Source organism: Phocoena phocoena, chromosome 19 (assembly GCF_963924675.1).
Source record: "Phocoena phocoena chromosome 19, mPhoPho1.1, whole genome shotgun sequence".
Classification (NCBI taxonomy): Eukaryota; Metazoa; Chordata; class Mammalia; order Artiodactyla; family Phocoenidae; genus Phocoena; species Phocoena phocoena.
In genome coordinates this window covers 48,775,020-48,797,902 of record NC_089237.1, presented here as the reverse complement: position 1 = coordinate 48,797,902, position 22,883 = coordinate 48,775,020, and the positions used below count along the sequence as shown (strand labels likewise).

General features: G+C 53.8%; 1 protein-coding gene across 1 annotated transcript in view; it reads right to left on the bottom strand.

Moving 5' to 3' along the window:
- Positions 1 to 2,838: 2,838 nt before the first annotated feature.
- The window catches only part of SPNS3 (SPNS lysolipid transporter 3, sphingosine-1-phosphate (putative)), a 66,416-nt gene continuing 46,371 nt past the window's right edge, over positions 2,839 to 22,883 (bottom strand). The window contains exons 11-14 of the mRNA XM_065898048.1: positions 12,702 to 12,767; positions 6,252 to 6,350; positions 5,993 to 6,151; positions 2,839 to 2,880 (exon numbers count right to left, since the gene is read on the bottom strand). Of these exons, the coding sequence (XP_065754120.1) occupies positions 2,839 to 2,880; positions 5,993 to 6,151; positions 6,252 to 6,350; positions 12,702 to 12,767 (366 nt within the window). The remainder of the gene's footprint in view (positions 2,881 to 5,992; positions 6,152 to 6,251; positions 6,351 to 12,701; positions 12,768 to 22,883) is intronic.

Below are 22,883 nucleotides of genomic sequence, written 5' to 3'. Positions count from 1 at the left end.
CTGACCTGCTTGTTTCAATTGTCATTTCCTCCCCTAGGTTACTTGAGTAACCTGTGTATCCCTCCTCCATCACACCAAACTCATTGTGCTGACTATGTTTGTACATGAGTCCACCACTCCCCTCCACTGGCCCAACAACAGATCGTGAGCCTTAAGGGCCCGTACGCTGTCTGATTCACTTCCGCTGTCCAGGACAGAGGAGGTGCTCAGAGAATGTTTGTGACTGAATGAGTAAATGACATTTAGCAGGTGCTCAGTAAGTGTGTGCTGATTTGCATCATGTATCTATTGCTCTGCGTGACTCAGAACCAGCCAGATTCCTCTCCGGGCCCTTCTGGTAAAGGCATTTTCTCCCTGATTGACTCCACCCTCCATTAGCTTCCCTGTGCCATTTCCCTCCCACCCTTTGAATACGTTCTCCACAGGTCACCACCCACGGGTAGGGAGAGGACACCTCCTCTCTGCTCCCACTGTTGCCAAGCTGGGGACTTCTTGGAGCCCCTCCATCCCCCAGCCTGGGCCTGCCTCACGAGTTTTGCTCAGAACGCTTCGTCTCTGCCTCTCTCTCCTGCTCAGTACAGATGCCTCTGAGTCCCCACTAACACAGAAGTTCCTGTTCTGTCTTTTGGACATTCTTAACACTTTCTGAATTACAGACGCTCCGATCTCCTTTGATCATGGACTCAGACTATAAGAAGTGAAAAAATCCCTTGAAGGACACTGAGTCCAGCCTCTTCCCTGTCCCGTGAGAGGCTGCATCTGAGAGAAGGCCAGTGGCCTGCCCAGGATCACTGTAATAGACATAGTCGTTGGTTTTTGTGGGTTTGTTTTTTCTGGTCTTTTTTTCTTTCACTGATGTTTTATTTTGATGCTCAATGTCCATTTCCCTTGCTAAGTGACCCTGGTTTCCTGGTCTTAATGGAGCTATAAATCAAGGCATGGGCATAGGATCCAACTGGACTCTCTCAGCCAGGGCTTTATATCTTGATGTCACAGGACACCAGTCTAGGCCTTTAATTCACATTCCAGGGCAGATGGCCTCAAAGGTGTATTGGATCAGCATTTTGTTTTTTGTTTTTTTAGCAGAACAGCCGTTTTCTCAAACTTTTACATGGAACCCAAATATGTAAACAAAAAAATATATTGCTGGGCCAGTCTAGGAAAAAGAATAGGGAGAAAATGTCCCAATAAGGTGGCCCCGGAGCCCTGGCTCCTGAATCTCCAATCTTCCCATAGATTCTGTGAGCTCCTGAGGTCTTCAACAAATCCCTTTCTTGCTTAAGGTATCAGTCAGTTTCTGTTGCACACCACCCTACAACCTTAACTGATGTGGTCCCACAGAAAGAGCACGTGCAGTCCCATACCTCCCTGTGTCAGATAAGGCTTGGCTCCAACCACCTCTGGTTGCCTCCTGCAGCTGCATTAAACCAGAAGGCTCACAGGCCCGCCCAGGCATGGAGGAAAGATAGACTCTTCAGGGAATGAAACAGACTGATGTCTGGTGTTGCAGGGGGACAAGCCAGGACTGGGGTGACCATCTCGACGCACGTGTTTAACCCTCCAAGCCTGAGGTCAGGGTGGAAGAAGAGTTTTCTCATCCAGACCCTATAAACACCTCCTCACGTGCTCACACACCAACACAGAGATGAGCGCGCACGGGCACACGCACACTGGCCAAGCACACCCGCATACCTGGATGACACCTGGGAGCTGGGACGCAGCGTGCGTCCAGGAAGAGCAATTAACACATGATGTGAGCAGATCAGGTCTGAGGGCCTTGTCCTGCTCAGCCGTGTGCTCCTCCATCAACATTCCCAACAAGTGACTCCACAGCATCAGGGACTGATCACCCAGCAAGTGCCCTGTTGGCCAGAAAGGTGTGTTCTATTGACCACTCCTCCTGCCTAGCCCGAGTGGCTGGGCTCTCAGAGACCTATACCTGCGACCTCAGCACAGTGAGGTCTGAGTGACCAGCCCCAGAGAGGCAAGGGGTGGGAGCTGAGTACAGCTGGGGTCGGGTTGCTTGCAGAACAGATACTGGTCTCCTCCTCCCGGAGTCTGCCAGCCCGCCCTGCTCCTGCCCCGCCTCCAAACACTTTGGATGATAACATCATATAAACTCCTGGTGGGGCATTTTGTCTAGCTCAGTCCCAGAAAGCACCACCCTGCCCTGCCTGGCAACCCAAACCCCAGAAAGCACTTGAGTCAGAAAGAACTTCCCTGATTACAGGATTCAAGCTCCAGCTCCTCGGCTGGCATCTGAGCCCTCTGGTCCCAGCCAGTCTCTCCCGCTCCCTCTCTCTCCCCCAAAACACACATACCCCCTCCTTCCTGACCACACCACACCTCTCCGTGATTCATCACGTATCTTCCGCCCCATCCCCTGTACCTCTGCCTGTTCTATCCACCAGGGATTCCCTTCCCCACACCTCTGGCTTTTTACCAGCTCCTAGGCTGACTCCTCAAAGGTTCTGAGGGATGTAACCCCTTCTTCTGCCCATAGGTGTGCCTCACTTGGCCCAGCCAAGCGTTTCCCTGTTCCTTCTGGGGCTGTGAGGTCCAAGGGCAGGGCTGGAGTCGCTGCCCAACACCAAGATGGGCACCCACTGGTACCAACGCATGTTTCTGGAACTGGCATAAATGAGGTTTCTGATCTCTCTCCCCAGCCTGAGGACTCTGAGGTGGGAGAGGTGGGGGTAGCTGATGACTCTTGGGAAGCGCTTGCCCATCTCCTGGGAGCTGAATCTCACAGGGGTCCTCCCCAGGATTGTAGGGAGGAAGATCCTGGAGCTGGGCTTCTGTGGACCTAGACCCAGCCTGTGAGAAATCACATGAGGTCTAGGTTAGAAAAATCACATTCAACACACCTCTTAAATATAGCTGGGGAGTCTGCAGCTCAGAGAAGACAGGAAGTGGCCCGGGTTGCACAGCCAGTGAATCCCGCACAGACTGACTGCCTCCTTCTCAGAGGAAACTAAGTATGATACTGTGATTTCTAATAAGAAATATATATTTGGTCTTCATCCTGTTTCTGGCACAGAGCTCCTAAAACCCTTGGAGTTTCCTAGGTGATGAGAGCCCTAAAAGTGTCTTTCCTTTGTTAAGGAGGTGACTTTTGGAACTCACCTAAGGATGAGGCTGCTTGCCAGAGAACCAGCCTTGTGATTAGAAGGTTGGAACTTTCAGCTCCACCACCCCCGCCAACTACCTCCCGGGAGGGGAGAGAGGCTGGAGATTGAGATCAACCAGTGACGGTTTAATCAATCATGCCTAAGTAATGAAGCCTCCGCAAAACCTAAAAGGACTGGGTCCGGAGAGCTTCCGGGTTGGTGAACACATGGACATCTGGGGAGAGTGGTGCCTGGAGACAGCGTGGAAGCTCCACACCCTTTCCCCATACCCTGTCCTATGCATCTCTTCCATCTGGCTACTTCTGAGCTATACTTTATAATAAACTGGCAATATAGTGAGTAAATGGGTTTCCTAAGTTCTCTAGCACATTAATGGAACCCAAGGAAGGGGTTGTGAGAACCTTGGATTTACAATTGGTCACAGCCTGGACTTGTGATTGGCATCTGAAGCATGGCACAGGGGTGACAGGGACAGTCTCTTGCACTGCATCCTTACCCTGCGGAATCTGGTGCTATCTCTGGGTAGACAGCCTCAGAGTCAAGTTGAATTGTAGGACCCCCAGCGGGAGTCAGAGAATCGCTTGGTGGTGTGGGAGCGGCGCCCCTCTCCCGCACCCACACTGTAACTGGGTGCAGAACCCTTACCACGCAGCCTCATGAATCCTTTCTCTCCTAACTTCAGGGCCGGCCGTTTCAGGAGCGCCAAGCATCAGATCGTGGGTGGAAGGGGAGGTCACCCTGGTGACGGCTGCTCCTGAGGGGCCACTGAGACTTGGGGGTGAGCGTGGCAGGCGCGGGCTGAGCAGGAGTGTCCAGCTCCTGAAGCCTGTCCCATCCAACATAAGGGGCAGGGAGGACACCACAGGGGGGCAGGGGGGCGGCAAGCAAGGGTCAGGAGGTGAGTGTGAGTCTGGGTCACTGCTCTGCCCACAGCTGCTGGGAGGAAGGCCCAGCCTGGCACACCACAAGTGGTGATCAGCAAGTGAACAGTGATTGCCTAGCTGGGCACCAGGGCAGGGGAGACCCGCTTATGCTCATGGCGGAAAGAACATGCCTCCCCACTGCTGCCCGCCTGGAAGCTGTTGATCTCCTGCGGGGCCCACTGTGCCCAGCTGCTCCAAGCCCAGGGGCAAATATGAGTCCCAGCGAGCCGGCCCTCCCCGTGCGGGAGGAGGCCGGGATGCAGAGCAGGGTCCTCATGCACAGCCATGCCAGCCCCCCAGCGTGGGTCTGCGCAGGCCTGGGCACTCCTCTGAGTGCCTCCTTGGTTCCTGCAGCCACACTCCCACACCAGCACCGGAGGCGAAACCTCTCTTCAAGACTACCGATTCAGCCCCCACTTCATTCAGAGGGTGAACGCACGCAGAGGGCTGCCCCTGCAGACTGGGGAACCTGGGTCAGAACAGGCGGTCCAGGGTGCGGACACCCAGAGGCCCACGCTGAGCAGCCCTGCATCCTTGGCCCAGACTGCCCACCTCCCCGTCTCCTGCTTCTAATCCCAGCAGAGACACCTTGAGGCTATAAATAACATAGGTCTAAAGGCCTATATCCACGGGCTTTGTACTGGCCACACTTTAATCGGGCCCGCTGGCAGCCAGGCTGAGGGACCCGCGCTGGCGTGGCCTCGTGCTGGGTGCAGGCACAGGCTCAGGCCTCCCACCGAGGGTGCTGACAGCTCAATTCCCAGCCCAGCCACAGGCGCTGCCAGCTCTCTAGCTGGGAGCGAAGAAGTGGCAGGTGCAGCTTGGCCAGGGTCCCGGAGCCGCAGTCAAAGGTGGGCAGAGGCACTGATACAGTGGAGGCCGCCCAGAAAGGTGCGAGCAGGGTGGGTGGGACCTCCTCGCTGCAAGGCAGGGGCCTCAGGGGTCCTCTGGGGAGGCACCTGTGCTAGGAAGCAGGCATTGTCTCTCCATGGCCTCGCTGTGCGCGTCCTTGTTGTCGGGGATCCCTGTGGGAAGAAATCGCTCAGCCAGCCCCAAAGAAGGCAAAGGCGTTTGGGGACGAGGCCTGGGCACAGCCTGTCATGAAATCCTCTAGCTTCCGTTTTCAAAATAAATTCCAGATCCGACCCGTTCTCCCCACCTTCAATGCCACCACCATGGTCCCAGCCCCGCTGCTCTCCCCTGACGGCTGCAGGGCCTCCTGTAGCGTCTCTGCTTCAACACTAGCCCCCTACAGTCTGTTCTCAACACAGCAGCGCCAGAGTGGTGCTTTTAGGATGTAAATCAGACACCCTGGGGCTTGTGCACTGGAAACCAGAAAGCAGCTCCCATCTCACTCTGTGTAAGGACTCAGTCCCTGCAAAGGCCCCCAAAGCCCCCACGCTCTGGTCCCATTACTGTCACCCTCATCCCAACCACTGGCCCCCTTGCTCCTGGCTCCAGCCACACTGGCCTCCTTGCCAGTCTTCAAACACATCAGGTCCATTCCTACCTCGGGGCCTTTGCACTAGCTTTTCCCCCTGCCAGGAGCACCTTCCCCCAGATGGCTGCATGACTCAGTCCCCGCGCAGTGCGGACCTCTCTGACCACCCTTTCAAAAACTGCAACCTGCCCCCACCTGTTCCTCTCTCCCCACTTTCCTGCTTTATGTCTCTCCGTAGCACTTATCACCTTGAACATACTCTATCTTCTACTTCTTCTGTTTGTTTCGCTTCATGGGGGCTCGGACTTGGTGTTCACTCCCCAGCATCTGCAACCTTGCCTGGCACATAGCAGGGACGTAATAACTATGGGTGAATGGATGAACAAATCAACTAGCCAGGGGCTCAGCGGGTGGGTGGTGATCCTGCTCCTACAGGGTCAGCCCTGAGCCTGGTATGGGTGCAAGGTGGCAGGGGTACCTGTCTGCCGGGCCTGGGCCTGGGCCTGGGCCTGGTCTCTCTCCAGGTGCAGTGCAGTCAGCAGGAAGCAGCCACCACCCAGGGCGATCACGAAGGCACAGCACAGGAAGCTCTGTTGAAGGCTGAGGAAGCGCTGCAGGTAGGAGTCGGGACGCGCAGCCCGCAGGGCGCTGGAGATCTGCAGAGGAGACAGGCTGGGTCTGTCGGGCCCACCAGACCAGCCTCCAGGCCTTCAAGTGCACTTCCTCCCTGGAGCCCTGCCATCCACCCAGCCTTACAAGTCCGGTGAGGTAGGGGCTGCCGGCATCTCCCAGGATGTGGCCCACTGTGATCTGAAGCGCCCCTGCCGTCCCCCGGCACCTGGGTACCACCACGGACTGCAAAACACAGAAGCACCAAGGGAGCTCCCCAAGCGAGGGCAAGGAGTAGGTGTCCCCTCATGCCCTATTCTGTCCCCCGGCTGCCAAGGACCAGCCTGGCAGGGTGACAGGCTGGCCAAGAGAGCGGGATGGCAGGGGGTCGACGAACCCAATGCCTGAAGCCCCACCACTAAGCCATCAGGTCGCTTGGAGGCTCAGGAAGGCTCCCTGGTCCCCTGGGATGGAGCTGCCAGGTCCCTGATGAAGGCCACCCCTCTTGAGGGTTCGCTGTTAAGTCAGGGCGACCAGGCGTGGCTGTGACAACAGTGATGGGGGCAGGTGTGTCCCAGCTCAGGGGCCCGCAAGGCAGCAGTGTGGGCTGTGGGGTGAAGAGCGGGTGCACAGCTAGGCGCCTGCACGTGCGGGCGCCTGGGCGGAGTGGTGTGGAGGGCTCAGCCCCCATCTCAAGAAGCCCCTCTGGGCAGAGACGGAAGGCAGGCTTGCTGAAAAGGCCCACTTGGGAGGTTAAGAATATGAATTCCAGAGTCAGATTGTCTAGCTTCTAATCCCACACCCCCAACTCACCAGCCGTGTGACCTTGGGCAAGTCACTTCACCTTTCTGGGCCTCAGACTCCTCAACCCCATATGGGGATAATAATAGTACCTACATAAAGGGTTACTTTCATTATCGTTCCTCATCTGATACCTGGAGGACATCAGGTTGAAATCATGCCCTATGATTCTAAGGGGCAGAAAGCTTCCAGGCATTTGAACATGCTGTGCCTTCTGCTTGGCAAGCCTTCCCCTCTCTGGTCCAGCTGGAGCATCCCCATTCGTCCTTCGGGACTGACCTTTGGGTCACCGCCTCTGTGAAGCCTTCCCAGAGTTCAGGTGCCTGCCCTGAGCTCCCCCGGCTCGTGTGCACCCCTAACTGAAGGCACATCCCCCTCAGCTGGAAGGTTCATGGTCCTCCTCCCCTTACCCTTACATTGTCCAGTAGCAAAGTTCCTGCCTAAGTTCTCTTGGGGTCCCTGGGGTTCAGCAAGGCACCAGGCACAGAGGGGACTAGCTGAAAGTTTGCCAACTCAATAGGTCAAGTAGAACCATCAAGGAGACTGGTCTCAGGAGAGGCCCTGCCAGAGCCCAGGGCTGCAGCACGGGAGGGGAGGGAGGCAGGAGGTTCAAGCAGAAGCCACACGTCACACAGTCCCAACAGGGCAGACACAGGGAAACTTCTCACCCCAGAGCCTTAGCCCCAAGGCCTAGTTGTCCATAATCTGAGCCCATCAGAGAATAATAACAATGATAATAATTATTATTATAATAATTAACATTTATTAAATGCTTCCTGTATGCATTTTCTGTATCTCATATACATATTTATATTTTATATATCCACTCAACCAACCCACGAGGGAGATATGATTACTAGCCACGTGTTACAGATGGGAAACCCTCCACAGAGAGGGTGAGTAACTTGCCCAGGGTCACCCAGCCAGGAAATAGTAGGGCTGAGATTTGATCCCAGGCCTTCTTCTCCAGGGTCTGACCTTTGACCATTCTGCTGTCAGAAGCAAGAAGGAAACTTTCCAGCAATATTTACGCATTTTTTATAGAACATTTGGAAAACAGTGAGAAGAACCAAGAGGAGACGCTCACCCCAAGCCCCGAAAACCGCTAACTGGCAGCGAGAGCAGGGAAGGGAACTCCAGACAGGGGACGGTGTGAGCCAAGGTGTGAAGGCCAGAGCCCGGGGACTGGAGAGAGGGGTTTGTGGATGGGCAGGGCAGTAAGAGTCACTCTTGAGGGTGACCGGCTGGTCCCGGAGTCACCGGCGCTGAGCCACTCTGTCCAGGTGGTGAGAGAGGCCGGGCCTCCCACCCATCACCTGGACCTGCCAACGAGCCTGAGAAGGAACTGACCACAGCTTTGCACCTTCCCCAAGTGCTACCTTCTCACCCCATAATTATGTGATTACTCACTGGTGGTTCTGGGCAGAAGGGCAGGGCCTCCTAGAAGATGGACTCTGAGTGTCCAAAAAAGTCCGTGCAGGGGCTGGTTGGACCCTCCCTTCCTCCCCTCCCAGGAACTCCAACCTGCGGGACCTGGACCAGCCCCTGATGCCAGTGGCGGGAGAGGTAGGTCTCCCCCTGCCTGTTCTGGGTCCCCAGGGTCTCCACGTAGCCAAGGGTCAAGGCTGGGCCCCACCAGCAGCTAGAGAGCCCAGCAGGTAATTTTAGAAGTTCAGAGGCTTTTGGGTTCCCAAAACTCCGGGCACACTCTATTCCGAGATAAAAACCCCTCTGTTTTTGACTTGCCCTTCTTAGAAGAGCTGTTCCCTTTATATCCAGGGGCATAACCAGCGCCAATCAAGGGAGTGCAGAAAGTCGGTTACTGGTTACTGCACCAGTCACCAGGTGCAGACTCCCTGGCAGCCTGCCTCACGTTCCCCACTCAGCCCTCCCACCCAGACACCCCTGGGAGGGTGAGACAGACAAGTGAGCAGACGGCTACCTAGGGGCAGCAGGCAGAGCAGGGAAGCATGGAGACCCGGACAGAGGGAGAACAGGAGGGTGATGACCCCCCAGCGGGAGGGGGTGGCGATGTGCTGAGGAGGTGGGAGGTGAGCCTGGTGGCGGATTTCCAGCACCCTGGAGGACAGACCTGGAGCGAGTCCCCCTTCTACCCTACTCCCCACAGCTGGCGGTGGGTAAGCTGGAGCGGGGCCCAGACAGACAGGAGGGTGTGGAGGGAGCCAGAGACCCCATCAGTAGGTCTGGGGAAGCAGGGAGTTCATCTGGGGAGACACACTCTCCAGCCTTCCAGGAAGCAAGGCACTCCGAGGCCCCACCGGGCAGGGGGAGGTTACCAGAGGTGGGTCTGAAGTGGGTCTTGGCTGTGACGAGCCAAGGTCCTTTTTATTTAACTGACCCACCAGGAGGTAGGGGCTTCCCAGCGTGCAAAGAGTGAGCTCCCCATCAGAGAGTAGGTGAACAAGGGGACGGACTGCACTAGTCAGAATGTCGCAGAGGGTTCACGAGCTGGGGAGCTGGCTACACTAGACCAGTGTTTTCCAGTGCGTTCTGAGGAACGGCTCTACCGGGATCACGCAGGACATTCGACAGCAGTGCAGATCCCTCGACCCAACACAGACCCAACTGAATCAGACTCTGAAGACAGAGGGCCTGGAAGCTGAATTTGTAACAAGCTCCCCCAAACCTGATTCTTAGGCTCAGTGAAGTTTGGGAACCACTGAAGAGCCCCTGAGGTCTCTTCCCCAGAGAGAATCTGGATTCTCCTCCTTGTGGATAAGCAGATCAAAGAGAGCCGTGTCCCTGAGGCAGGACTGACATGGGGCCATGGAGCCCACAGCAATCCCACAGGAACGTGCGTGATACGGGCTTAGCTCACTCTGCCCGCGTAGCCTGGGCGTAACTGGTAGGTAGGTACCACCTTTCTACCTACTGCACACTTGAGCAAACCAAGGCCAGCCAGAGAGGCGCAGGGCTGGGAGTGGGAGCAGGTGGACTGTTCCAGAATCCTGGCTCCTGGGCTCTGCTGCCCTCTCACCTTCTGTGCTTCAGGAGCATGGGCAGCCAGCAGGGACCTCCCTGCACTTCCTGCCACACCAGTGTCGCCACACTTCCTGCCCCTGCCTTGCTGCAGGCTGCTTCCTCCCCAGCCCCATCCCACCCCCTGCTGGCCTCTCTCCACCCATCTCCCCTCCGGCCCCCTGGAGCCTGCTCCTGCCCCACCTCTACAAAAGCAACCCCAGCTACCTATGACCTGCCAACTCCAGCTACCACCCTCTCTCTCCTCTCTCCCCTGCGCAGCTTCTTACTCTCCAGGTCACGTCACCTCCCACCCTTCCTCACCCTGCCCCCAGCTGCTGTCTGTCTGTCCTCCACCCCACAGCTGGGAGCCCCCCACTGCCGGAGACCACTCCCCCCTGGAGCCTTCCCCCTCTCTCTGTCAGGGGACTGAGCTCCAAGAACCGTAGGGACTGGTCCAGCTCCGGCCACCAAAGTGTCACAAGGCTATCCTCCACTGAGGGGCTTTGGGAAGGTGGGGAGGCAGGGGAAGTGGGGCTAGAAGCCTTCCTGGGATGACAGGCCCCACTAAGCCTTAGGGGCTGGAGGCCTCCAAGCCAGGGGAGGACCGTGGGGAACACTAAGTAGGCTGGATCATGTCCAGCCCGGCCCCCTGGACAGTGCCAGCCACAGCTCCCCAGCAGACCCAGATGGCTCAGACTACGGCTGACTGGCCCCCTCACCCCTCCTCTCCTGTCCCCAGCCCACACACAGCTCTACAAAGAGCCTGGCTCTGCCAGGTTAATCATTCCTGCAAACACAGACACGGTGGTGGGGGGGGAGCACACAGGCGCAGTCTTCACATATCTGCAGGGCTGCCGTGTGCAACAGGGAGCAGGCGGCAGGGGGTGGGGGGGATGTGGAGGAAGCTGCAGGGGGCAGGATTCAGAGGACAAGCGGGCAGCCCCACTCAAGACAACGTTTGCCTGGGACCTCCCTAGCGGTTCCACACTTCCAATGCAGGGGACACGGGTTCAATCCCTGGTCAGGGAAGTAAGGTGCCACACGCTGCACAGCTTGGCCAAAAAATAAAGGATTTGCCAGCACGATTCCACATACCGAGGGCTTTCCTTCAGGCTATCTTGCTTACCCCGCCAGGCTGGTTATGATTACCCCCTTTTTTTTTTTTTTTTTTTTTGCGGCACGCGGGCCTCTCACTGCTGTGGCCTCTCCCATTGCAGAGCACAGGCTCCGGACGCATAGGCTCAGCGGCCATGGCTCACAGGCCCAGCAGCTCCACGGCATGTGGGATCTTCCCGGACCGGGGCACGAACCCGCGTCCCCTGCATCGGCAGGCGGACTCTCAACCACTGCGCCACCAGGGAAGCCCATGATTACCCCTTTTTATAGACAAGGAAACTGAGGCCCAAGGCCATTCAGCAGGTCTATGGCTGAGTCTGGGATGGAGCCCAAGTCTCCTGCCTGGAAGGAGGAAAAGAGAAGACCCGCCAGCCCTGCAGCTGATACACCCACCCAGGAGTCAAAGACAGGACATCCCTGTCTACATCGGCTGAGCCTGGGCCAAGAAGAGGGCCAGAGCATCTAGATAGAGAGTGAGCCTCCCATCCACAGCAGTATTCAAGCAGGTTTTGTTGGCTAATTAAATGACTACACTTCCCCACAGCCCTTTCAAACTCAGATCCCAGGATGCCAGGATTTCGCTGGGAGATGGAAGATGAGAAAGTAGGAACCACTGACTTGCTGTCAGAATCCCAGCCAGCATTCTCTGTGCCAGGAACAGGGCAAAAGCTTTACATGGATAATCTCATTTCACCCTCACAATAATCCAGGAGGTATTTTCATCTCCATTTTCCACACAGGGAATCTGAGGCTCGGCGACACAAAGTGACTTGCCTAGGTCACACACAGCTAGTAGGTGGCAGAAGCAGGGCTGAATCCCAGGTCTGTTTCCTGAATCCAGGTTCGTGCCCCTGCACTAGACCCCCTTCAGGACAGCTCTCAGCCAACTGCAAGCTGCTCTGGTTCCCTCATGCCCACCCAGCCCTGGACTACCAGGAGGCAGGAGGAGGGCTCTTGGGGTGTCCCTAGGTCTGGGACCCTGTGTAATCTACAAGGGCACAGCCCTTCAGTGTTCAAAAAGTTTCCCTGCACATCTCCTAGAAGGAGGCAGGGAGGCTGGACAGAGAGTGTGAGGCTCAGGGAGGGTCTTGCTAGACTCTGGACCTAGCAGTCATGGGGTCAGGATAGCGTCAGCCCTCATTATAGCCTGAGCCGGCCCCTTGCCTTGCAGCCCATGATATGGGAGCTGGGGTGGCCTGGACCCACCTGGGCTCTGTGGCCCTGAAGTCCAGCATCCATGTCTGCACACCCATGTCCCGCGTGCCGTGGAGCAGCTGGGCCCGTGAGCCATGGCCGCTGGGCCTGCTCGTCTGGAATCTGTGCTCCGCGGCAGGAGAGGCCGCAGCAGTGAGAGGCCCGTGTACCGCAAAAAAAAAAAAAAAAACCCGGGCCACAGTCTTGGCTCAGTGCCTCTGCAGGCTGTGTGACCTTGGTTCAGGCACCTGCCCTCTCTGAGCCTCCATCTGCTCATCTACAAAATGGGAGTGATGGTCAAAGGATATGTCTGAGACTGTCAGGGAGGCCCCTGGTCCAAGGTGACTGTTCATTGACCTTGGTCCCCTACCCCATGGTCTCTGAAGCCCCTCCTGGCCTCTAGGCCACTCAACAGCAGAAGTCCAGCCCTGAGCAGGACAGACTCCAGCTGCCCCTGCTCGAGAGGCCCCAGGACCAGCCCTCCGTTCCAACTCTCACACCTACCAGCAGGATGTCAGTAACCACGGCCCAGTTGCAGGACAGGAGCAGCTCCCCGAGGGCCAGGAACATCTGTGAACAAAGGGTGGCCAGGATGAGGCTTCCTGGATCTCAGTCACCAGCCCCTCCCCACGCTGTTTCTTCCCACCTGTGGAGAAGGAGACTGAGGCTGCCCAGAGGAAGGACCCATCGAGACTTACTGGGGTGGGTGAGGTTTGCAACTGTTTTCCCAGCTGCGACAGCCTCCAGAGTGGGTAGACATTCCCATCTGGGCAGACTGGCAGCCGTGACCCAGAGAGGAGTGCCAGGGCCCGGGCCTGGGAAGAGCACTCCCCCTGATGGACGGCGCCCAGGGTCTAGCCACTGAGGTCACCCAGGGAGGCAGCCAGGACTCCCAGGCCATGTTTAAAGGTGCAGAAACAGGCACTTCCCTGGTGGTCCAGTGGGTAAGACTCCGTGCTCCCAATGCAGGGGGCCCGGGTTCAATCCCTGGTCGGGGAACTAGATCCTGCATGCGTGCTGCAACGAAGAGTCCACATGCTGCGACTAACAAGTCCACACGCTGCAACTAAAGACCCCATGTGCCGCAACTAAGACCCGGCACATCCAAAATAAATAAATAATAAATAAGTAAATAAAATATTTTTTTAATAAATAAATAAATAAAGGTGGGGAAACAGAGGAGAAAGGTCCAGGACTTGCCCACCCTCCCCTTTGTTCCCCTAAGGCCTGTGTACACTAAGGAGGTGCTTACTGCATGCCAGCCAGACTGCCCAGTCCAGGCCTCCTATCAAGAGCCCCTCCTAGGCCTTCCCCTTCCCAGACCCCGAGAGCAGCACAGGGAGGTGAGCAAGGCTGAGACAGTAAACTGTGCCCGGGTCAGAGCCAGGGCTTGTCTGAGGTTGCCAGCTGGCCCAGGGCAAAGCCATCCTGAAACACGAGGCTTCCGGCCCCCGTCCAGTGCCCACCCCCACCCCGGGCACCTGTGGGGCTGGGATAACCTTGTGTGCCCACCCTCCGCCTCGCCATCTGGAGGCCGCTGTGTACCTGTCTCTCCCAGCTCCCTGAACCCCCTACCTCGTGCCAAAGGATTAGGACAATCCTCATTCCACTCACTCAAGAAGAGTTTAATGAAGCAGCAAGAGGAGGGGAAAAGTCTCATTTCTCAGAGCTTCTAAGGGCTTATTGCTGGAGTGGAATTAGTCATTCCTGGAGTCACGGGGCTGTGCCTGGGGCAGCCCAGGCTCTGGATCCCAAAGGCCTACAAGCACCCAGGACCGCGGAACCAAAGGCCCACTGCCTGCACACTGAGTGCACGCCAGGCGTGTCCACTTTTGTCACCCATCCAACTCTCAGCCACCTCATAAGACACGTATCATTACATCCACTCCACAAATGAGAAGACTCAGGCCCACGGTCACACATCAAGTCACTTTCTGGTGAGCCCCTCTCCCCTGCGGCAAGGTGAGGGGCAGGAAGCTAGCGGTGAGGTCGGGGGGAGACTCCAAGAGGTCCCAGAGACCACAGTGCTGGGCGAGGCTGGCAAGAGGGAAGTCAGAGGAAAGCCCAGGATGCGGAGGGCTTCCAGGTGGAGATGGCATTGAGCAGAGCCCCGAAGGATGGGCAGCATCAGCATGGGTCTGGAAGAGCCCCGAGGCCGTGCCAGGCAGAGAACCGTAGTGAGCAGAGGCGAGGAGGCTGGAAGGCACCCACGAGGCCGGGCGGGCAGGAGTGTGGCCCGGGGCTGCGGAGAGACGGCAGGACCCACTGGGAAGGGGAAGCAGCGGGTGTCTTCTCCCAGTCTCACTAGTCCTTGGCCCTCCACAGACTGAGGAACGCTTGAAGGCAGGGCGGGGCCTCCCTCTGGGCGCGGGGCTGGGCACCCACAGGGGTGGGAATCAGGAAGTGGCCAGCTAGCAAGCCTTAGGCGGGGCCCAGGCAGGCTGCAGACCCGCATTCCAGCCCCACAGGGTCTGCCAACCCGGCCTCCTGGGACCAACGTGAGGGCAGCTCACACCCATCCTTCCCTCGACTCCCACATCCACCAGGACTGCCAGGCCACTGCCCTCCTCCCACTTCCAGCTCAAAGGCATCCTACCCTCCATAGCCGGGGGGCCAGCCACACGGAGCCTGCTCTCTGCGGGTGCTGCGGTCTCCCCGCTGCTGCCCCACACCCACGGGACATGCTGAGATACACCTTTTCCTTCCTCCAGCTGGAGCAGGGTGGATCCTGACCCCAAAATAGGGCCGATCGGAGGGAGGCTGCAGCCACAACGGGCCCTTTCAGGCTGAACAAGCTGCCTGAGGATGCCAGGTTTCCTCAGACACACCTGGAAACCCACCCCAAGCCACCAAATCCCCGCCTCCACGCAGAGGCTTTGAGGAGCGAAAGGCCCAGCTGGGGAGAGGCCATCTCCTAATCCCGTAATTACAGTCTCCTGAGGCGGCTGCCTGGGCTCAAGGAGGGACACCCCATCAAAGAGGTGTGACCTGGCCATGTGGGGCCACCCGTGGCAGTCACCACACTCTGGGCCTTGGTTTCCCCAACGCTACTACGATAGGGTGGCCCAGCGCCCCGGCAACCCCCTCCACCACCAACAGCTTCTGCTTTTTTTTTTTTTTTTAACAGCTTTTGCTTTTAAAGCTGCAAGATAACTTCAGTTGGTCCCACAGGCTGCGCGCAAATCGGGTCTGAGAAGCCAGCGGCCTCCACGACCAAAGCAGACTTGAGTTCCGCAATTAAAAAAACAAAACAAACAAGAAGGGCCCTGGTCTGAAGTTAAGTCACGGTGAAGAATGTAGCCAGCCGACCGTTCAAAGCTCCTCCCACACGGGCCCCTCAGCCCCCTGGACGCCCTCTTCTGCACGGCCACAGGCCCCTCACACTGACCAGGTCCCCAGACCTGCTCTCTCCTCCTGTCCCCCCATGTTACTGCCCTCGCCCAGGGTGCCTGAGGTAGCCAGGATACAGGACCCACCCACAGACTGGCCACCAGCAAGCTGCCCAAGCGGTCAGACATGGAAAGGGAGAGGTGGGGGGCTCCTACATGCCTTGCTCGCCTTCGCACCCCTCCAGACACCGATTCCTCTCCATTCTGCATCCTAAATGTCCCTCAGATCTGCCCCCTCCTCCCGGTCACTGCTGCTGGCCTGGTCCAGGCCTCCCCCATCCCTCCACCTCACCAGTTTCCCAGGCCCCACCATCCCTCCCAACAGCAGCCCCGGAGGAGACTTCCGAAAGGGAAATGGGAAATCTGCCCTTGTCCCCTTAGTGCCTGTTCATGGTTCCCTGCACCCTGACTCCGTCTCCCTGGGTGATAGGGCCTGGGAATACTGCCTGAGAAGCGTGGAGCCCCTGAACCCCTGGCCTTTCCATTGCAGACTCAAGAGGATTTCCCCCTCCAGTGGGGGCGGTGATGATGCATATTTCTGGCTTTAGTCACCCCCGGTCAGAGAGGCGTGTACACACACACACACACACACACTCTCTGACACATGCACTCACATGACACACAACCACACAAGCTTGCACAGACACGTGCATCAAGACACACACACACACACACACACACACTCTCTGACACATGCACTCACATGACACACAACCACACAAGCTTGCACAGACACGTGCATCAAGACACACACACACACACACACACACACACACACACACAAGAGCTCCAAGACCCATGCACATATACCTAGACCCATAACCTGGGACACATACACAAAACTCACACACCACAAAGACACATACATAAGCAGGTAACAGGGATGACATTCTAAGTATTAAAATATGTGTGGCAAGAATACCAACCAAACAGACGGTGGCTGGAAAACAGCCTAGCGTGTACATGTGCGTGCTTGTGGTCTTATCATGTAGACAGCAAGTTGTACACAATCACACGCACGTATACATGTACACAAACACGCTCTTGCTTTTGCACTCATGTGCATACCTGCACTCGGACATGCACACACTCATACCTTCACACACAAAGACACCCTCCTCACGTACACCTGCACGCACAGGTAGGCATGGGCAGGGAGCAGGACGGAAGCTGCAGCACCTGCCCCAGAGGAGGCTCAGCCCCTGTGGAGTGGAAGGGACCGTGTCTTCACTTTGGTCCATCTCAGTCTGACAACCGGGCAGTAACTGATCTCTGAACTGCAAAGAATGGATTCTAGGTGCCCCCAGGTAGGGAGAAAGCAAATGTCTCCCATGGGCTGTGGAGACTCAGGCAGAGGTAAGGCCGATCCTCCCCTTGCACAGGTCAACTCTTCACCCAGTGTGGTTGAGCCAGTCAGGATGCAGGTCCCGGGCACAGACTGGCCACCAGCAAGCTGCCGGGCCGGCTGGCACACTTTTTCCCTGGGCCTGCCAACCTGTAATTGCAGGGACTGTCTTTAGGGCACAAGGGTACCACCCAGCTCCCATGGGCCAGCAAAGGCCCAGCAGCCTAGCAGACAGGCAGGTGGGGAATGAGCTCCAGTCCTCCTGGAGAACCCAGCTGATACTGCAGGCTCTGCTGCCCATCCAAGAAGAGCCACCTGCTAGATCCTGGCGGGGAAGCGGGGTCCTCAGAGGAAGAGTAGGCGGGCCTCTCTCAGCCCCTCATAGGCAGCCTCTGGCAAGGCCCAGTTACTCCAGCCCAAGACACAAGAGCAAAAGGGCTGGGACTTCCCTGGTGGTCCAGTGGCTAAGACTCCTTGCTTCCAAAGCAGGGGGCCTGGGTTCGATCCTTGGTCAAGGAACTAGATCCCATATGCCGCAACTAAGAGTTTGCATGCCACAACTAAAGATCCCATGGCAACTAAGACCTGGCTCAGCCTAAATAAATAAATAAATAGGCTTGTCCAAAAAACCCGCAAGGGCCAAGCAGTAGGAGAGATCCCCCAAGCTGGGGCACCTGCACGGCCCAGCTGTCTGGGCCACCAAGGGATGACAGCAGGTCCCATAGTCAACCCTGGAATCCTTAGCTGACCCGGACCACAGCTACAATGGACACACATCCTGACTGCTCCCTGCCAATCATCACGCAAGACTCCCTCGTGGGCACCGGGCTCAGCAAATACGGGGCCTCCATCTTTGGTCCTTGCTCAGGAATCGCCAAGGCTGAGAAGGGCAGCATCGCTTCCCGGATGTAAAGGCCTCAGTGACCGCCAAGCTGGCTCTGCTCTGTGTCATGGTGGCCACATTGCTCCTTGGGCCAGAAGGGAACTCAGGGTTACGATCTAGTTTGGGCTGGAAGGAGCCTTAAAGATCATCTGGGGCAACTCCTGCGTGAAAACGGAGGGTTGTAATTGCACCACAGACTTCCCTTCCCCAAAGAGTAAAAAATAGTGTCGGGGGGTGGGGCAGAAACGTTTTTCACCAAAGGAAAAAAAAGCTTAATGAGGTAAGTATTAAATATTGGCAGCCAAGGCAAAAAAACCAGATAATTCTAGAGTAAAGTAGAGAATATGACCCTTCTCAGCTCCACCCTCCCCAGAGCTATCCTCCAAAGCCCCAGCATCTAAGGGAAATAAACTGAGCAGGGGTCCTGTGTTTCCACTCTTAACAGAACCAGTGGGAAAAGCTGCTGGGGAGAAATGGGTAAAAGTGGTGAAAGTGAATAAATGACTCCAGTTACTGACTCCACATAAGGCCTAAAAACAGCAATTTTTTACTGTTTTTTACTGGGCCTAAGGTCCAGTAATTAAGTAGAATGAACCCTGTGATAGAGCATTTACCTAAATCTCAGAAGAGAGAGCAGAGCCCAGGTGTTCTAACAAAGCCCCTCCTGCCTTACCTGAGCCCTGCAATTCCCTCAGGCGACAGAAAACCTAACACTCAACTCTCAAACTGCAGCCCCTTTGGGGAAGAGAATGGTCACAGAGAAGGCAGGAAGACAGTAGAAGAAAAGGAAGAGTCACCCACACTATATCAAAGCAAATTCAGTATCAGAGCAGAGCTGCCCACACCCAGGCTAGAGAAAGCACTCAGTATGTGAACTATGCAAACATACAAAAATAAATAAATAAAACAGCGAGAGAAAGTGAGAGAGGGAAGGAGGTAGGAAGAGAGGGAGGGAAGGAAGAGAGAGAAGAAAGAAAGAAGGAAGGGAGGGAGGGAGGAAAGAAAGAAAGAAAGAAAGGAAGGAAGGAAGGACGGAAGGAAGAAAGAAATGAAGAAAGAAAGAAAGAAAGAAAGAAAGGAAGAAAGAAAGGAAGGAAGAAAGAGGGAGGGAGGGAGGGGGAGGGAGGGAGAAACAGAGGAAATGGAAAGGGGGAAAGGTGGAGAAGGAAGAAAAAAGAACCCAACCTAGAAGACAGATGATAGAAGGAGCAGAAGGAAATACCTTATAATTGTTTCAAACTACATTGAATAGGAATTCAATAAAGAGCTCAAAAATGAAATGAACCCCCAATAGGATGAGATATAAAAGGATATTGCAGACTTAAGGGAATAAATGGAGGAGCAAAGCAATAAACAACATTATTACAGAACTAATAAATTAAAAACAGTCAGAAACAGAACAGACATCAACCAAAGTAGAATCACCAATATAGAGAAAGGCTTGAGATAATCTCACAGATTGACTGATTTTTAAAAAACACCAAGAAGAAAACATTGGGACCTCCCTGGTGGTCCAGTGGTTAAGACTTTGCCTTCCAACGCAGGGGGTGCGGGTTCGATCCCTGGTTGGGGAGCTAAGATCCCACATGCCTTGTGGCCAAAAAAAAAAACCCCAAAACATAAAACAGAAGCAATATTGTAATAAATTCAATAATACTTTAAAAATGGTCCACATTAAAATAAAAACTTTAAAAAAGAAAAAGAGAAAACATTTAGAGAGAAGTAAATGATATGAAAGACAGGTGAAGTAGATCAGGGCTGGGACTAGAGCACGGCAAGTGAGACACACAGGGTACCAAATTTAAGGAGGTACTCAGTCTCTGGGTTGCACAAGTGTAGGGTTAGCCCCTGGGAGTGAGTGCCTCCTTAAATTGTGTACCCTTATGCCTTGCTGGCCTTACCCTAGTCCCAGCCCAGAAGATGATCCAACACAGGTAAAAAAAAAAAAAAAAAAACTCAACAAATAAACAAACATAAGAAATATTCAAAGAGATGAGAGGGGGAAGGAGGATACTCAGTGCTGATTCAGCAGATAAGAACACTGTTATGAACAAACTTTTATATGATATAGAATATTTAGCACTGAGATATATCCTAGCTGTTGCAAGCAGCTTCTAACATGGCTCCAGAGACCCCTGCCTCTTGTATCTCATCCTGGGTGTGGGCTGGACCTAGGGATGTGCTTCTGATGAGCAGGATACAGCAAAAGTCATGGGATACCACTTCCGTGATTAGGTTACAAAAGACCGTGACTCCCCTTGATAGACTCCTCTATTGCCTTCTCAGCCTACACATATTCAGGAAGGGAGCTGCCATAAGAAAGAAGCCAACATAGCAAAGGAACTGAGAGCAGACTCCAGCCAATAGCCAATGAGGAGCTGAGGCCCTCAATCCAACATCGCAGAAGGATCTGAATGAGGCCCACAACCACTGAGTGAGCTTGGAAGCAGATCCCTCCCTAGTTGAGACTTCACATGAGACCACAGACCCTGGGCTAACGCCTTGATTGGAGCCTACAAGAGACCATGAAGCAGAGGACCCAACTAAGCTATGCCTGGATTCCTGACCCACAGAAACTGTGAGATAATAAATGTGTGCTGTCTTAAACAACTACATTTGGGGATGATTTGTTACACAGCAAGAGATAACTAATACACTACCTAAGCCACTGAATTTCAAGAATAAATAATATAATCTCCAGGTATCCAGAAGAAAAAGTGAATCGATATGAAAGATTTTTTAAACTTCATTCTTCACAGCAATATTTGATACGAAAAGACAATGGAACAAATGTTTGCAAAGTAATGAAAGGAAGAAAATGTGAGCCAACAATACCTTTTTCTCTTCAAGAAAAGAGGGAAAGAGAAGACAACCTCAAACATAAATGAACCAAAGGAAAACCACCTCTCTAGCCCTTTTTGGTTTGGAAAGGGGGACAGAATGGATTAAAAACTATTTAACCACAAAATCTACTCAGTTAGGAGTTGAACCAAAACGAAGAACTCAGGAATGGAGCATCTATGCAACAGATGGAGAATGAGTATTGAATCTATTTAAATCTGAGACTACTGTCCCAGATCTAAGGATTATGCTTAGAGAACAGACTGTGAGTGTTATAAATCTAGAAAAAGTAAAAATAATAATATAACTAACAAAAACCAGGAGACTGGGGAGAGAAGAAGGGGGAGGTATAAGAAAGCTGATCAGGATTTATCAATAAGTCCAAAGTTTTAAAATTAATTTGAAGTTAACCAAGTCCTTTGATTTCACTTCCGTTTCTTCAGGTAAATTCATATAAATGAATTAAACACTATATGATTCTATTTACATGAAATATCCGGAATAGGCAAATCTATAAAGGCAGAAAGCAGCTTAGCAGTTACCTAGGGCTGGAATAGAGGACGGTTAGGGGGAAATGGCGAATGATTTATAATGAATATGAAGTTTCTTTTTTTTTTATAGGAAGCCCAAGAAATGCATTTATTCTACTGTCTTATAAAGTTTCTTTTTGAGGTGATGAAAATGTTCTAAAACTGATGTGGTGTTGATTGCAAACCTCTGTGAATATACTAAAAACCATTAAATTTTGTACTTTAAATTGTATGATACCTGAATTTCATCTCAATAAATCTGTTTTTAAAATTACCAGATAACCTCAGTTTAACAAAAGTATTTCTAAACACATAAATCTGGGTTTATATACAGAGGCACATATAGAAGGATGGTCACATCACAAAAGTAGAAGCAAACAGGCCAAGATGTTAAGAGTAGCTGATTCTAGGGGATGAGAAAATGGAAAATTGTTATCTTCTTCTTTGTGCTTTTCTGGTTTTGCTTTTGTTTTTTTTTTTTAATTTCCCCCAGATAAAAATAGAAAGGTCATTGATAGAGTGTGGTGGATTGAATTGTTGGTCTCATCGCTTGATTTCACTGTGATAGCATGAATGCTTCCATATCCTTGACGTGTCGAGTCCCCCAGAGTGTGATCCTTGGTCCTCTTCTCTTTTCTATCCAAGCTCAGGCCTTTGCTGATCTCATTCAGTCTCACGGCTTTACATAACCAGCCTAGACCTCTCTCCTGAACTCCAGACTCATAAATTTCCAACTGCCTCTTAACATCTGCAGTTGAATGTCCTAAAAGGCATCTCAAATTCAACATGTCTGAAATTGAACTCCTAATCCCACCCTTTCCAAAAAAAAAAAAAAAAAACCAACAACAACTCCGTACTTCCCTCCAGCCTTCTCCGTCTCAGTAAATGGCAACTCCTTGTTTCCAGTTGCTCAGGCCCAAAACCCTGGAGTTGCCCTCGACTCATCCATTTCTCTCACACTCCACACCCAACCCGTCAGGAAATCCTGTTGATTCTACTTCCAAAACGTACCCGGAATCTGACCGCTTCCTCACACTTCCTCCATAAGTAGCCCAATCCAAGCCACAGGTATCTCTTGCCTATAATATTGGAAAGCCTCCTCATGGGTTCCTCTGTCTCTTGTCTTTGTCCTTTTTCATTCTATTATCAACACAGCAGCCAGAGAGACCTTGGTAAACTACGTGGTAGGTAGTTACAAAACAGCCCCCAATTAATCATCCTTCTTGGTATTCACACCCTTGTACAGTCCCTTCCCATGGTGAAACCGGGTCAGTTTCACACCTTGCTTCAACCAATAAAATAAGGCACAAGTGATGCTGTGCTGTTCCTGGCCTAGGCCTTAAGAGACTTTGCAGCTTCCACTTTGCTTTCTTGGAATGCGGCCCTGAGACCACCATGTAAGTAACCAGTTTCACCCAGTGGAAGACAAGAGGCCACATGGAGGAGAATGGAGGAGCCCCAGCTGACGGCCAGACACGAGTGAGGCCAGCTTGGATGTCCCACCCCACCCAGTCTTCCAGGTGAAGGCGGCCACAGGAGTGAGCACAGGTGAAACCAGGCAAGAAACCATCCAGCCAACTCACAGAATCATAAGAAATAATAAATCGTTGTCTTAAGCCACTACATCTTAGGGTGATTTGTTACTCGGCAATAGGTGACTGATACAAACCATCAGTCAGAGCATCATTTCTGTGCTAG